The following is a 17,898-nucleotide window of genomic DNA, read 5'->3' as shown; positions in this document are numbered from 1 at the left end:
CACCATGGAGTTACCAATCTCTTTTTCTGTGCCCAGGAAATTAATGGCCCCGAGGACCTCTAAGAAAGTTGCCTGGCGCAACAATGTTTTGAAGAAAGACTTTGAGCAGCCTTGTTTTCATGTCGCAATTCCCATGTATTTTGCTAGAGCAATAAGAGATGTATTCAGTTTGCAGTTGTCTGAATCTCGAAGTTATCTTGCAGCATACAAGTCTTCCTTGTTTATAACAAGAACTGGTATACTCGAGGGTGTGAAAACTGCTTCTGCTACATTTTAATATATATGATCCAATTTTTTGTTCAATTATCTATCAATTAGTTTATTGGAAAGTTTACGGTGATGATGACTCTCTGCATTTCTTATTATCTCATGGAAATTTTGTTGATGTCCGTATTTAGTTCACATCAAGTCTGGTGAAAACCTAACAATCAAGACTATTATTATTAAACCTGGCCTCGAAGTTCAATCTAGAACTGGTGGAGAACTAGCGTGCGATGGGTTTTAAATTAAATCAGGCAATAATTGCCTTGATTAACTTTGGTTTGACTTAAATGATATTGTTTTAAAATTTAGAATTTCAAGTTATGATGGCTTATTAACCCCTATAAAAATACTAAATAACTAAATAAAACAATGGAGATATCAACTCTTAGGCAGATAAAATAATTAAAAGACTAAATAAAATAATGAATGTCTAGAACAATAAAATAATTATGAGTAAAACCAGAAAGAGGTTCATTAAAAAAGATAAAAAAAAAAAAAAAACTTGAATCAACCTGGATTAATTTGATTAACTTGCGATTCACGATACAAAATGAAAATAACTTTATAAAAATATAAACAACAAAACTCATGAAGTTGAAGTCTCAATAATATAATATTGAATGATAAATTAAAAAAATAAATAAATAACTAAAAAAACCAAAATCAAATTAGGTAAATCTTCAAAACTTATGTCCTAAGTCATCAGAACGAGTTATCTATAAAAGGTAAACTTGAAAGAACGAGTTATCTATAAAAGGTAAACTTGAAAAAAACATGAAGCAAAATTCTCAACTATCAAGAATTAAAAAAAAAATATAGCAATCAAAAGAACAATGATTAAATATGATAAATACAAAAATAAAATAAAATAATGAGGGATGAAATTAAAAAATAAAATAGATCAAGAAAAGGAAAAAACAAAAAAAGTAGCAATCAAAAAAATAAAGATCAAATATGGTAATGACATTAAATTAAATAAAAGAATGAGGGATTAAATTAAAAAATAAAAAAAATCAAGAAAATGATAAAAAAATAAAAAAATAACAATTAAAAGAATGGGTGCCAAGTTTGATAAATGAAAAAAATTAAAAAGGAGTGAAATTAAAAAAAAAAATCAATTCTATAAGTAATTTGAAATAACAAAATAGTGACGAAAAGAGCATAAACTAAATTCAAAGAAAAATCAAGTTCAAGGATCGATCTAAAAACATTAGAGGATCTAGCACAAGAATCAAAAGGAAAAGAAAAATCGATCTAAAAACATTAGAGGATCTAGCATAAGAATCAAAAGGAAAAGGAAAGAAAAGGTAATTGGTGAAAAAACAACGGTCCATTAGAGATAGACACAGCCCAATAATGGAGGGGATGCTGAGCACTTTTTAATACCACTCTTGAATCTGATATTTGATCAATAGGTGACGTTGTACACATCACCCAAACCCCGCGGACATACCCATATACTGACACGTGTAATACAAATGTCAACCATTTTTTTTGATAACATCTAAAATTGGTAAATTACCAAGTTACCCCTTAGCCTATGTGATAATAACAAAAAAAAATCATGATAAAAAAGACAAAAAAAACCCTAATAAGTTGAGTGTTTTTTGCTAATAAGGGTAATTTTGTTATTTTTTTTATAAAAAAAAACCAAGCAGCCCCTCAATGCCAAGGATTTTTTTTTGTGTGTGTTTTAAGTGTAATTTAGTCTTTTCATAGTATCAAAAAGCAAGATGACTGATTTAACCCTAATCAATTTGATAGTGCTAAATGAACCACATAAAAAAATGATTTTGCCCCCTAATTTATGATTCTTTAGCTTGTACTACAGAGAGAGAAAAGTCATTCCTATGTGGTAATATAATGAATCTTGCTCCATAGTGAATTACTTGTGCTTTTACGGAATTTTTTAATATAATAATAATAATAATTAGTTGTAAACTATGTACTCTCTTGTATTATGCTATGAACTAAATGACACGATGAAAAGATTGTTGTCTTTTCCCAAGTCCAGGAGTGTCGAAGTAATAAATAACCCGGCAAGACCGGGGTCGAACCACAGGGAGGTTATTTGTACAAATTATAAATAACAATAATACAACAACAATAACAATAACAATAACAACAACAACAATAATAATAGTAATACTACTACTACTACTAATAATAATAGTAATACTAATACTAATACTACTAATAGTAGTAGTAGTAGTAGTAGTAATAATAATAATAATGATGAGAACTTGGAGATGAAAAATTAATGTAAGGATTAAACAATAATAATAACAAATGTCAAGGTTAGAGGTTCCACTAATGGTATATCAAACAAGTATAGTATAAACTCTTATTATTGAATTGGAAACCACACACAAAGGAGGTTCCAATCAGATTATATATTGTTAACATGATTACATTAGTCATCTTATTCAATTAATGCTAATACTTGTAAATCTCGTCAAACATTCATGATTATAACTTATGTTAACAACAAATCAAGTTCCTTTCATAGCTCAGGTGTCGGTTATACCATACATTATGGGCTATGAAAGTGCCAAGCATTTGTTGTACCAAGTGTTATACAACATAAATCAAGATTAATCATTTAACAAGCAAAGTATTAAAGAGTGAACAAGATAACAAATACAAAACATGTTAGTATCAAACATTAAAGTCCATATTAAGTTTACACTATACTTATTCTTACACCATTAGTGTAACCTTTTCACCTTGACATAACTAACTTAGCTAGACATAATGAAAGAAAGCAAAATAGATAAACAAAATAAGAACATAAAAGTTAACTAAGTAAAGGAAAGGAAATGAAAGGCATAAACTTAATATTAATGAAAACAAAGCATAAAAAATACAAAGAGAGAAAGGAAGAGAATGATCTTGATCTGGAAACCAAGATGCCTAAATGCATGGCAAATGCCTCCTTTTATAGGCCAAAATTGAGAACTATTGATTTGATGACTAATTGATAAGTGGGTGGCCAACTTTTGACTTGGTGACAATCCTTATCTTCTCTTGTCTGCCCAAAACGTCATTGATAACGTCAAAACTGGAGCCAGGTGCAAACATGAAAGTTGTAGGCAATTGTCTCAGCTTTCTTGTGTAAAAAATTCAGCTCATTTGGACTTCTAGAACTCCAGATATGGCCAAAATACCGAACAGTGCTCGGGCTGGAAGACAGATTCGGGCTTCTTTGTTGTTTCTACAATTTGGACTTGATAATGGCCTTTTTAGATCTTGGGCTCCATATGAAAGTTGTAGGCCTATGTCTTACCTTTCCATCCATATAAATTGGACCTAAATCTGAGATATATAGCTCCAGATATGACCCATTTACCGAACAGTGTTCCGGTTTGGATTGCACCGACATCTCTTCTCTAAGTTTGACCATCTCTTTATCCATGCAATTTAAGTTCTTCAAGTCATCAATCAATCCTTTCATTTATGTGATAGACCTGCATTAAAAATAGACATTTACCACAAATTAAAGGTATCTTATATTATTAGATATATTATTATAAAACATGCTTTGGTTAAGGAGTTATTGATACTTCAAGTGCAAAATGATGATATAAAACCATGATAAAAATGCACTTTTAAGTACTAATCACACCCCCCAACCAGCTTATTACTAGTCCCTAGTAATCAAAGCGTAAAATAGAAAAACAATTTGCAAATTCCACAAAGCAAGGTATTCATCATTTAACTTCCATTAATCTATCCAGATAAACAAACTCTCATTAAATTTATATATCTGCTCAATACCTCTTAACAAGATATTAATAAACCTTTCTTTTGTGCTCAATGTATCAACACATAATTATGGGGCTTTTCTTGGAAGAAAACAAAATTTTTGTTCTAATGTTTAAGGTTAACTTCCTTGGGTTGGGATTATTATTTTTGTCTTTTTTTTTCTTTTTTTCTTTTTTAAAAATCTATATACATATAATTTAAAAACATCATGCATCTTTAACCCATGTAACGAGCTTTCAGCTAATGACTCCCAGACCAGTTGGTCTTAGGGCATTAGGTGTTAAGACACCCCTACGAGCTTAGTAACTCGGGTCGCAGATACTGATATGTAGATAGTGCAATGTTTGATTCCCTTAAGCTTTTCTCCTCAACCCATGTAACAAGCGTTGGGCCAATAGCTCCCAAGTCAGTTGACTTTAGGGTATTAGGTGTTAAAACACCCCTTCGGGCTTAATTGCTTAGGTTAGGGAGGCTACGAAACCAAACTTATCTACATTTTTATTATCATCATTTTTTTTTCTTCTTTTTTTTCTTTTTTTTTTCTTTCTTTTTTTTCATGTTTTTTTTTTAATTATATACAATCCCTTTCCCTTAGTTGTTACCTTTAACAAAAGAACATAAATAATGTAATAATCCAATATGCAACCCACAATCATATGTTAAAGTGTGTGTGTGTAAATTAAGGTTTAAGAATACATGTTAAATAAGTATATGAGCAGAATTAAGTGGTAACAATACGAGAGTTTGTAAACCTGAATATTTCAGGAAGTATTATAATAGACCTTGTTAAGAATGGTTACTAAGATGCGTCTCAAGAGTCACTTTAACAAAAGAACTCCTTTACTCTGCCATCCTAGTAACAACAATTATGCACATGCTTTATGAATCATCAATCACTCCTTTCATTTATGTGATAGGCCTGCATTAAAAATAGATATTTACCATAAATTATAGGTATCTTATATTATTAGATACATTATTATAAAACATATTTTAGTTAAGGAGTTATTGATATTTCAAGTGCAAAATGATGATATAAAACCATGATAAAAATGCACTTTTAAGTACTAATCACTAAACCAAATTTTTTAAAGGAAAAAAAACACTAAATGATCAACAAAAATCTAAGTTTGGATTAAAAAAAGAAAAAAAAAGAGAGAAAGAAATGGTGAGATATTGAATTAATATAGGTAAACCCTTATCAATTTGTTAAATTTGAGACTAATTCTTGAGACCATGATAATATTTGAAAAGCAAACTCATGATTCAGATCATGAACTCCATTAAGTTTAATAATATTTTTTTAATTTATTTATTTGAAAAAAAAACCTTGAGGACCAAAACATTTAAAAACATGTCTCCTGTATAGTAAAAAAGGGAAAAAAAGGCTGAATTTTTATTTCAATTTAAAATTTGATCCCTGAAATTTTAATTGTTTTTAATTAATTAAATTAAATTTTATTATACTAGATCGAAAATTAATTTACTGTCTAAATGATTTTTTGATATCATAACAATATTATATCAACTTAGTTTTATTTATAAATACAATTATATAATTTTCTTTTGGGCTTTTATTTTTCTTTTCAGCATGTATTAAATAGCTCCAATATTTTTAGTTCTTTGAAAATGACAAAAAAAATATAATTACCTTTTGGTTGATTGATTACTTTTTGGTTAGAGGGTAATGATATAACTAGGTTAAAATGTATATGTAAAAGTAAATTATACTAAAAATAAAAAAACAAGGTATAAAAAAAAGTGTGTAAAAAATATTTGGAAAAACATCAACTGTAAACCATGAAATCCATGGGAAACAACTTTCACGACTATCTCCCTTGCCATTCACACATAGCACTCATTTTAATCGCTAATGACTTATGTTTATTTTAAACATGTATTTATATTTTGAAAAAAAAAGAAGGCAAACAATACATTGCTTAATATGGTAAATGACATGTCATCTTACTGTTTAAAATCTAGTCACTATTACAGCAGTTGAAAAATTAGAATTAATGTGTTTTAATAGTGAAAATTTCATTTTTTTCACCTATTATGGCTCAAATATACCTTATAAAAATTTCCTATAACCTCAAAAAACTATTTTATCATTATAAACAACCCCAAAATGGTTTAAAAATGCAAGATTAAATCGAAAAAAATATTTATCTCTCAACCTTGATATGTTTTTCTAGAAAATATTAAGATTCAAAACTATTTTCATTAAACTTTTTTTGTCAAATAAAACTCATTAACACAAATTTTAACCATTTTCATCTTTGAAATCTTGACAACCAATATACTTTCTCTCTCTTTCTCTCTTAATAGGATAAAACAATTAAAAAATAAATTTTAAGACTAAAATGAAATGTGGTGAGCACATATGAGTAGCTATCAATTTTATTTGTCTTTTTCTAGTTGATTCTTGAACCATTAATTTCATACTTTTTTCATAACTTCAACCCTTATTTAATGCAAATAGGCTAAAAAAAATGTAATTGACAAAACAAAATAACTTGAACAAAAAATAAAAAAAAACAAACATTTTGACCAAAATGAACTTAGTCTTATAATAATAGATTGATTGTTATATTTCTGAGTTCTTTATTTTGGTACCCTATCATTGGAAGCTTCCAATCCTTAATAAATTTTGGCAATTTTTTCATCATTTTAGACTTAGAGGAACCTATTAAAAGAAAATTTGGAGGATGGAAAAAATTTGCTACAACAAACGTCTAAATACCAAAAAAAATAAGAAAAACAAACATTTTGACCAAAATAACTTAGCCTCCAAATATTAGATTGGTTGTTATATTAGGTGTTTTTCACTTTAATACCTTATCATAGAAATTTTCTAATTTTTAACAAATTTTGGCAATTTTTTTCATCATTGTAGGTGTGGACGAAAGCAATTGAAAGAAAATATTAAACATGGAAACACACCTACTAAAAGAAATGCCTAAAAAAATGAATTTTTTTACCAAAATGAACTTAACCTCAAAATATTAGATTGGTTGTTATATTTTTATGTATTTTTCACTTTGGTACCCTATTATTAAAAGTTTCCAATCCTTAATAAAATTTGGCAAATTTCCATCATTTTAGGCATAAAGGGAAGCAATTGAAAAATTCAAGGATCGAAAAAAATTTGTTATAGTAAATATCCTAGGTGTTTTAGTATATGTTATAATCGAATCCTTAAAAAATTTTGACAATTTTTTTAGCATTCTAGGCTTAAAAGGATGCAATTGAAAAAAATATAAGGCTGAAAAAATTATTGCTACAATAAATATCCTAGGCATTTTAATATTTGTTAATAGCTATTTGACTGCACTCCGCTACATGTTGGATATTTTTCTTCCAACAAAAAAACAAAAAATCTAAGATTTCTTGACATGTTTTTTTATATAGAAAGTATTAAATGTAAATTAAAAAGCTTATGCATGCATATAATTATATAAATAAAAAATTATTTGTGTCAATAAATAACAAAAAGTTATAAACAATAAGTAAATATGTATTTGAAATAGTCAAGAAGGCGATGTATATCAATGTATTTAATATTGTAATATAGGGTATTTACATAATTTTTTTATCACTCTATTTATTAAAATTAATTTTTTATTTAATCAAATAATAGTAAGAATAGATACATATAGAAAATTGATTGAATAAAATCAAAGGGTAAATAATATCTATCAAGATTGCACTTATTTGAAATACTATCAAAAAATATTTTTTAAAATAAGTTTCAATTATATAAAACATAAAATAAATTATAGTTTAATTAGAATAATCTCTTAAAAAATTAAATACATACAAAATAATTAAAAAAACAACTATTATTTAAAAAAAGATAAATACAAAAATAAGAAATAAGAGAGAAAGAATATTAATTTAAATATAAATAAAAAATATTTTAAAAAGCATGATTTTTTTAGAAGGCAAAATTACAAGAAGAAGAAGAAATAGGACTTGCACGTGGAATTTATTTCTTTTTCAAAAAAAGTCATCCCTCGTTATTTTTTGAAAAAAAAATTTAGATGACTCGTCATTTGGTTTCTCCCACATTTCCTATCATTGTAATGGCAAAAAAAATAAGGCATGTTTTTTATACCAAAAAGCTATTTTCCAACTTGTTTTGACCTAAAATACCTAGAAAAGAGCCTAAATACCTTGAAAAACTCATAAATGACCTTAAAAAAAATCACATAAAAACCTAAAAAAAAAATATTATCGAGCTTAGATATGATTTTTAAGAAACTTTCAAGGTGAAAAAACACACATGTAGAACTCTTCTCACCAAAAGAAACTTGTTGATACCAAGATCAATTATTTTGGTGGTCAGATTTGGTGCCAATATCGATTTTCTTTCTTTATCGTTTGGATCAAGCAATTTCTCTCTTTTCTTTAAAACTAGAGACTAAAAAATTAACAAAAATAAGATTTTATTTCAAAATTGAATTTAAAAAATACTGAGGGGCCTAATAGGTATAATTTGTAAAGTTTCAAGACTAAAATAATTTTTTTATGAGAACTTGAAACCATCACTCATCATGGTATCTTTTCTACTTTGATTCTCTATTTTTTAATTTTATTCTCTATTAACAAATTTGATTCAATTATCCTTTAAATTGGTCTAAAAATGATGCAATTTCATAAAAAAGAAGAAGTATAAGGACCAAAATGAAAATAATGAGTCTTTATTAAAATATGAGAGGGTAAACAATACGTGTATGCATAATGTTTTACCCATAACGTTTTTAACTTTGTCACATAATAACAACAACAATAATAATATAACTAGACATTTTAGTATATGTTAATCATTAACCTGTACAATGCTGCAGACCAACTTAAATTTTTCTTAAAATTAAAAAAATATTTAGATGTTGCTATTATTGTTTTTATTGTGAAAAAAAAACCTCGTAGAGATTGATATGATGTAACATGGTTAACTTTATGGGTCTAAAAGCAATTGAGATAAACCATAAAAAATATAATTTGACTCAAAATAAAATTTTAGGATGACATCTTTTTTTTTAATATCAAAATAACAATATATTGAATTGACTTACATTAACTTAGTTAGCATGTTAATTATATGATTCGAGTTATAAGATTATAATAATCCTTAAAAAATAAATTAAAACAAATTATAAAGCATAATTCCTAATCAACATGATGTTTAATGATGGAATTGAAAAAAAATTAATTAAAAAAAGAGTATGAAGTTAACCTGTTAAATTCACAACTTAAGTTATAAGATCAAAATAACCCTCTAAAAAGTAAATTAATATAAATTATGAAGTCCAATAATCATTTCAATGTTGAAGGACATTATTAAAAAATAATAATTAAAAAGAACATAAAAAACAATTCGAGTTAATCAGTTAAACTCATAACTAGGATCATAAGACCAAAATAGTTTTATAGAAAGAAAATAAAAAAATGATTTGATTTAATCCAAGTTAATTTGTTAAATCTATGACTCTTATCATAAAACTGAGATAGCACATTAAATAGCGGAAAAAAAAATAATGAGGCTAAGCTAAACTAATAAAAACAACTCAAAACATATTATAAAATTTAATTCTCAATTAAATATAATATTAAATAATGAGATTATAAAAAAATTAATTTAAAAAAATTAGTCTATTATGTTAACTCGTCAAATTCATGGCTCAAGTCATGAGATAAGAACAATCCAATAAAAAACAAATTTAATGTTGAATGATCTATGAATTAAATCATAAAACCAAGATAACTTCTTAAAAAAAAATAAAAAGAACAACAACTTGATTTAACCAGAGTTAAAATAAACAAAATTCATGACCCTGATCATAAGACCAATATATTTTTATAAAAAATAAATCAAAATATATTATAAAATTCTATTATAGACCGATTCAATATTAAATAGTGAAATTAAAAAATAAAATTCAAATTAAAAAAATCTAAATTGATTTTAATTAATCTGTTAAGTGTTATTTTAGGTCCTAATATCAGAATAATCTGATATAATATAAAATAAATTATAAAATTTAATTTTAAATGATTTTAATATAAAATTGTAAAACTAAAAAAAAAAGTTAGTTAAAAAAATTCAAATGAGTTAACCGCAACATTTATAATTTTGTTACTTATGTCATGAAAGAGGGTCAGTAAAAAATAAATTAAATATTAAAAAATATTTAAAAAAAACAATAATTAAAAAAATGCGAGGATTATTACAATAAAAGAAACCATCTTCTAGGTTTTTTTTTTAAAAAAAAAATAATTATAATTATAATATAATTTGCTGTTTCGTCATCGTCGACACGCCAGTGTTTCCCGTTCATTCCCACACACTTTTCTTCCCGGAACTTCTGCATTTAGAGAGGGACGATCCTGCTTCCCCAAATCCCTCTCTTCAATATTCCATATTTGTTACAAAGTGTCTCTGTCGTATTGGTCAATAACAAACCAGACCACTTCATAATGATGATGGCGGCGGCGGCAGTGAGTCGTCGAGGTTCAGAAGCCTTTTTTATTGGGTCCCAAATTCAGCGATGTCAAATGAAAATAATGGGTATGATTCTTCTTCTATCTCCAACCACTTTATCACTGTTGTCTACCAACCACTCCAACTCCATTTCTTCCTCTAGCAGTAGCAGTAGATATAAACACAGCAATGATGGTTCTTTATTTAGAAACATTGATGATGCCCTTTCTTCTTTCAATCACATGCTTCATAGGAAACCCCTGCCTTGTATCATACAATTCAATAAATTATTATCTGCAATTGTCAAAATGAGACAGTATTACGATGCTGTGATTTCTCTTTCCAAACAAATGGAATTGGCTGGCCTCTCTCCTAATACTTATACCCTTAATATGTTGATTAATTGCTTCTGCCAGTTACAACGTATTGATCTTGGGTTCTCTGTCTTGGCCAAAGGCATTAAACTTGGTCTTCAACCCACTATTGTCACATTTAACACCTTAACCAATGGGCTCTGTAAAGTGGGTAAATTTTCCCAAGCCGCGGAATTATTTGATGACATGGTGGCAAGAGGGTGTCAACCTGATGTCCACACCTATACTACAATTATCAATGGTTTATGTAAGATTGGCGAAACTGCTGCGGCTGCTGGATTGTTTAAGAAAATGGGAGAAGCAGGCTGCCAGCCTGATGTGGTGACATACTCTACGATCATTGACAGTCTTTGCAAAGATAGGCGGGTGAATGAGGCTTTAGATATCTTCTCTTATATGAAGGCTAAAGGCATTTCCCCTGATATTTTCACTTACACCTCTTTAATCAAGGGCTTGTGCAATTCCAGCCGATGGAAGGACGCTTCGGCAATGCTCAATGAAATGAGGAGTTTGAATATCATGCCAGATATTGTCATCTTCAACGTGCTAATTAATACATTTTGTAAAGAAGGCAAGGTTTCACAGGCTCAAGGTGTGTTAAAAACAATGACTGAAATGGGTTTGGAGCCTGATGTTGTTACTTACAGCTCATTGATGTATGGATATTCCTTGTGGATGGAAGTTGTTGAAGCTAGAAAGCTTTTTGATGTCATGATAACCAAGGGTTATAAACCTGATGTTTTTTGTTATAACATCTTAATTAACGGATATTGTAAGGCCACAAGGATAGATACGGCCAAGCAACTTTATAATGAAATGATTCTTCAAGGCTTAACTCCGGACAAAGTTACTTACAACACCCTTATTCATGGCTTGTGCCAATTAGGCAGGCTTAGGGAAGCACAAGATCTTTTCAAGAATATGCACAAGAATGGCAACCTCCCAGATTTATTTGCTTACTCAATATTGCTTGATGGCTTTTGCAAACAAGGGTATCTTGGAAAGGCATTCAGATTGTTTCGAGCAATGCAAAGTTCCTCCTTGAAGCCTGATCTGGTGATGTATAACATCCTGGTTGATGCCATGTGCAAATCCGGGAATCTTAAAGATGCAAGGGAACTGTTTTCAGAACTCTTTGTCAAAGGGTTGCAGCCTAATGTTCAGATATACACTACAATAATAAATGGACTTTGTAAAGAAGGATTGTTAGATGAAGCATTGGAAGCTTTCCGAAATATGGAAGAGGATGGCTGCCCTCCAGATGAATTTTCTTATAATGTTATTATCCGAGGATTTCTCAACCACAAGGATGAATCAAGGGCAGTGCATCTTATTGGTGAAATGAGAGACAGAGGTTTAATTGCAGATGTGGGGGCCACAACGTGGTAAAAAATCTGTTATCTAATGAAGACAATCCTGTTCTAAAGAAGTATCTAGGCTTACTTGAATCTCGTCAAGGTGAAAAGGTGATGTCATTTTTTCACGCGGCTAATTCATGTTGCAAATATTAGGCGTCTTTTTTTCTCTCTGGTTAATTTATTGTTACTTCATTCTTGTCAAAATCTTGACAACAACACCAATTACTAGCTTTGTTTCACAAATCATAATACTTGTTTTGGACTAGCATTCACTTCTATAGGTTATACACGCACATTTATGTTTGTCACTAAATTTGTGTGGGATTGAGTTAAAGTGATGAATCCTATTTTTCTCATTAGAGATTAAACTTGTGTAAATTTCCATCATCTTGGGTAGCTTCAAAAACACTTTTCTTAAAGCAAACAAGACATAATTTAAGTGCTACTGCATGTAGAAGGTTCTCAATTACTGTGCCTTATGGATGCAGGTGGATGCTACCCCCAATTCTGCAAATGAGAAACAAATTAATACGCAAGCAGCCCTAGTGAGTTTGGATTATTTTGTGTTTTGTTCTGTTTGCAAAGTTGAGTAATATTTGTTTTCATGGTTGAATATGTATGGTATGTTTCCTTGCAAGAGCTTCATGTATTCATTTTTAAGTGTTGTACAACTGATTTTCATGATGTTTGATGATAATGATATAGCAACACGCAAGTGGAATTCGATAGAGAAGTTTTAATCTAATTTCTATTATAATTGCATTGTTGGTATCATTTGTGTGAATAAATAAGAGATTCTTCAGTGAGCACTCAATGTGATCCTTCGTCGCTAAGTTTTCTGGAAAAATAAAATAGGAGAAGGTAGGTTGGGGGCCAGGTTTTCATGGATGCCAAAGGATCAATCTTTCCAAAGTAATACTCCCATATCTATTCTTCCATTTTGGCTTAATCAAAATCTTAATGCATAAAAGGGTCCAAAGGATCAATCTTTCCAAAGTAATACTTCCATATCTATTCTTCCATTTTGGCTTATTCAAAATCTTAATGCATAAAAGGGTATCTATTTCTTAGATGCATAATTGGCAAGACCTCCAAGTATCTCCTCTGTTTTTCCTCCTTTTGAGAGTAACATAAGCCAATGCTATTACTTAGCCTTCTCTGTTTCTCTCATGTGAATTTCTCTGTTATGCTTTGCTATAGTTTCATCATAATCTAGGAATCTAGAATTTCTGGAATTGTGTTGTTATTTTTCTTATGTATAGCCTGTAAATTCATGGTCAAATCTAGAGATTGCTGACATCCTTTATAATACTTAATTACTGATAAACATTTCTGGTATAGTTCATTCAAGCAAAATGCCATTCATATAGACAAAGAGAAAAGAGAGAGGGAGATGAGTAAGCAGATCATCAATAAAACTAAAGATTATGAGCAAGCTTTTTAATCGGGGAAAGCTGCAAACTTGTGAAACCAAAAGACTCAGAGTGCAACATTTACTCATTCCAATTTCTTCTGATCTCTTTTGGATTCCCACTTTTTTTATTCCCCACACCTTAAAGAGCCAATAAAATAGAAAATAGGAATCAACGTTGCTGAAATTACAGAAGTACTAGGGCTTGACTGCATAAATTCCGAATTTATTGAATTATTTATTGATTGGTTGAAGTTTTTTGTGAATTTTGTGTGTGAAAGTGGGGAAGCGCAGCAAGTTGAGTGGAGTAAGGTTCAGACACCTACTGATGAAGTAGAGGTTCCCTTTTGGACAAGATGTTGTTTTGAAGCTTAATGGAGGTTTAGGGACAGCAATGGGATGCACTGGTCCTAGGTATGTAAACTTTTGTTTGTTATGTTTGGTGCATTTTAATCTGCACATCAAATTGCCAGGGAAGAAAAAGAAGGCAAATGTCACATTGGTGACCACAGCGTGATGGTTGTTGTTTTTTTGGTTGAAACGATTTACCCTTTTGTTTGTGGTGCAGAATGGAGGTTTTGGAGATATATCTGACATTGAACTTGATTTATGGTGTTGTGTTTCACAGGTCTGTTATTGAAGTTCATAATGGACTGACATTTCTTGACCTTATTGTCATCCAGATTGAGGTGAGTGTTTGTTGCTTCTCTTCTCTTCTGCTTTGATTTTGATTTGGTTCTGTTGTTGCATGGAACTAACTGTTAAAGTTTCTGCAGAATCTTAACAAGAAATATGGGTGCAGAGTTCCCTTGCTTCTAATGAACTCATTCAACACTCATGATGATACACAGAAGGTGCCTGATCCTTACCTTTTTCTCCTGCTCTGTGTCTTGTCCTTTTTAGATTTATTTGTATAGTAACACCAGTTGTTGTCCAACTTAGATTATTGAGAAGCACTCAATAATTAAGGTGCAAGAAACACCATTGATCAGTACCCTTTAGATAAAGGCATGAAACACCATTGAGGTGCTCATGTACAGTATTGAGGTAAATGGCACCAGTGGAGAAGAGGTAGATTAACCCACTTGGGGCTGGCAGCATTCCTATAATTGAAACTGATTGTTCATTTCCTTCAATATATCTGGCATTTGCTTAGCAGTTTGTCTTGATAACAATGGAATTAGCACTCATTTACACTATTTTGGAGACTATCTTAATTGAGTTCTTGTCCAACTGATTCTGTTTGAAACAGGTCAATGAGTTCACGCCGATTGAGAAGTTCAAAATTTTCAATAAGAACAACTTGTAAGTCAACCTTGCCATTAATGCAGCAATTATACTTTGATATGCTACTAACAATATATGCTATAACAGGTGGGTTAACTTGAAGGCTATCAAAAGGCTTGTGGAAGCTGAGGCACTTAAGATGGAGGTTATTCTAAACCCAAAGGTATGTTCTTATTTCTTTCCTTTCATCTGTTGTTTCTTTATTTCCAGAAATGAAAAATTACAATTTTAGAATGGTTAATTATGATAATGTTAATCTTGCTATTAGGATCTGGATGGAGTCGAATTTCTTTAGCTAGAAACTGCAGCTGGAGCAGCAGTTAGGGTACTTGATACTCAACATAATTTTTCATGAGGTTTTATATTGAGATCGCACATTTGATGCAATTTTTCCTTGCCTACCAGTTCTTTGACCATGCAATTGGTATAAATGTACCTAGATCTTGATTCCTTCAAGTGAAGGCTTCTTCAGATTGGCTTCTGGTTCAGGTTGCTTTCTTTTCTTTTATGTCACTGTCACTGGATCTTGGTGAAGTGTTTGAGACTCGCATAACTCATTTGCTTGCCTCTTTTGCAGTCTGATCTTTACACTGTAGTTGATGGCTTTGTCATCCGAAATCCAGCTAGAGCAAATCCTGCAAATCCTTCTATCGAACTGGGGCCAGAATTTAAGAAGGTAAAAAAGTATTTGATAATCAAGTATTCTTGGTTTTTTTTTTTTATTATTATTGTTCTTGATTTTTTTCTCCTCTTGGCAGGTTGCCAGCTTCTTGAGCCGATTTAAGTCGATCCCTAGCATTATCGAGCTTGATAGTCCTAAGGTTGCTGGTGATGTATGGTTTGGTGGTAATGTTACTCTCAAGGTATTACATGTTCTTTTGTTACGTTTTTTATGCTTACTATTTAACCATTTGCCCCCATGCATACATGTACCGTGGGATGGGTGTGTTTTGGAAAATTAGGAGGTGAGCTGCTAGTGTTTTGAACTTTTACTAACTTGATACCTATCCATATTATAGTGTGGTGTTCCTGGTGAAAAAACCATGTAATGTATAAGGTTCTTATATTACGGTACAAGCAATCGATTGGTGTTAAAAAAAAAGAAGGCCATTGAATTGTTATAGTCCCACAATACAAAAAGCCATTGAATTTTTTATAGTCCCTCAAAATTCAGTTTCATATGATGAGGCAAATTTGGGGATTAACCTTTCCATTGAAATGATCTGAGGTGGCCTCTCACTCTCAAAAGTTCATTCTCTTGAGTCTGATCCCACTTCTGTTGACTCACTAAACTCCCAATATCTTTGCCAGTGACCCTTCTTACCCTTGCTCATGTTACAAAAATTATTAATACTCTTTGCCTAACATCAATTTGGAAGGGTGTTTTCCTTAGCTCGGTGTTGAAACTTCTTCTTGTATAATCATGGGCGTGGATGACTGTTTGTACTGTATAGAGATCTTTTAGTGACCAGTATTGATTCTCAACAACTGGCGACTTGTATAAATCCCTTTATCTTTAACGTGTTGCATGTAATTATTGCTTTGCTGCCTTAGTCTTTCTGGGTGAAAGCCTTCATGACCGACACTTGCCATTCTGTTCCATCACCACCTCTGCAGGGAAAAGTGAGCATCGCGGTGAAATCTGGTGTGAAACTGGAAATACCAGAGGGAGTCGTTCTTGAAAACAAGGTAAGATACTAAACTTGAACGATTTATCATAATTAGAACATTCTTTGTATTGGCTCACCATGGAGTTACCAATCTCTTTTTCTGTGCCCAGGAAATTAACGGCCCAGAGGACCTCTAAGAAAGTTGCCTGGCGCAACAATGTTTTGAAGAAAGACTTTGAGCAGCCTTGTTTTCATGTCGCAATTCCCATGTATTTTGCTAGAACAATAAGAGATGAATTCAGTTTGCAGTTGTCTGAATATCGAAGTTATCAAAGTCTTCTTTTTTATTTATAAAACTTGGTATCGTCAGGTCTCAAATTAATGGGTCACTAAAGTCATCTATTAGGCCTGACAGGTTTAATAACATTAATCCTAGTGATAGGAGCTATTATTTCATTATTTGCTTTGCAAATTATTGAATTTTAACATTTTAAAATAGAATAATTAAAAATTACCTCTAAATTATATAATTTTTATAATTAGTAACTGTCATTTATAATCTTTCTAGTTTTCGTTTTTTCCCCAATCTTTCTAAGCCTTAACATGTTAGGCCCTCCTATTAACTATCATTTATATATAAAAAAAAGATTGAAGGAGAGGTGTTCTATATAATAAGCAATGACTCTGCCTTCTTATCCTCTGATTTCTTTTCCAGCCTTCTTTTGCTCTATTTATGCTTTGTTGGTTAAGGTTCTATCGATTTTATTTAGTTATTTAGTTAAGCCAACGATTTGTTATTGGAGTATAATAGCAACAACCACCATTTCATCCAATGTATGTATATTTTATTTTTCCAATGGATTTATATTTTTAATTAATAAATTTTTTTTGATGTAGTGAGGAATCACTTTAAAGTACCAAGCACTACAACGTTGAAATAACCCATGTCTTCCTCTAAATAAAAGCTTGAATGACCTTCTACAAAAGGATACATGTACCTGAAATTGTATCCGAAATCGATATAGATGGGTAGGTAAAGAATATCTAGAGGCATGAAACAATTTTATCTAAGAAACTCGACAAAATAACCTAGTAACTTCAGGAGAATGGGTGCCTCCTCACATTAGGGGTTGCAGTGGCCAAGTCCGGGTGACTGTTTACCAAAACGAACAAATTTTTTCTTAATTTGGCCTTATAAAAAAATTTATAACTTAATAATTAAGGATTGATTTAATCTTTTCATGACATATTAATTATTGACAAATTAATTAGAGATAAATTTAACTTTTGGCTTTATGAATAGTTAAATGATTTAATTAACTTTAAAAGTAAAAAAGAAAACTTT

The 17,898-nt window shown here is 30.3% G+C and overlaps 1 protein-coding gene and 1 pseudogene across 2 annotated transcripts in view; both read left to right on the top strand.

Moving 5' to 3' along the window:
• Positions 1–16,983, top strand: part of LOC105112063 (UTP--glucose-1-phosphate uridylyltransferase-like) — a 22,131-nt pseudogene extending 5,148 nt beyond the window's left edge.
• The window catches only part of LOC105112064 (pentatricopeptide repeat-containing protein At1g62930, chloroplastic-like), a 17,823-nt gene continuing 10,424 nt past the window's right edge, over positions 10,500–17,898 (top strand). For both annotated transcript variants that reach the window (XM_011007629.1, XM_011007630.1), the window contains exon 1: positions 10,500–10,697. In XM_011007629.1, coding sequence (XP_011005931.1) covers positions 10,510–10,697 — 188 coding nt within the window. In that variant the 5' untranslated portion in view covers positions 10,500–10,509. The remainder of the gene's footprint in view (positions 10,698–17,898) is intronic.

This window comes from Populus euphratica, unplaced genomic scaffold (genome assembly GCF_000495115.2).
Source record: "Populus euphratica unplaced genomic scaffold, PopEup_1.0 scaffold320.1, whole genome shotgun sequence".
Lineage (NCBI taxonomy): Eukaryota > Viridiplantae > Streptophyta > Magnoliopsida > Malpighiales > Salicaceae > Populus > Populus euphratica.
The sequence above is the reverse complement of the archived record's forward strand: the minus strand, read 5'-3'. Positions and strand labels throughout refer to the sequence as shown.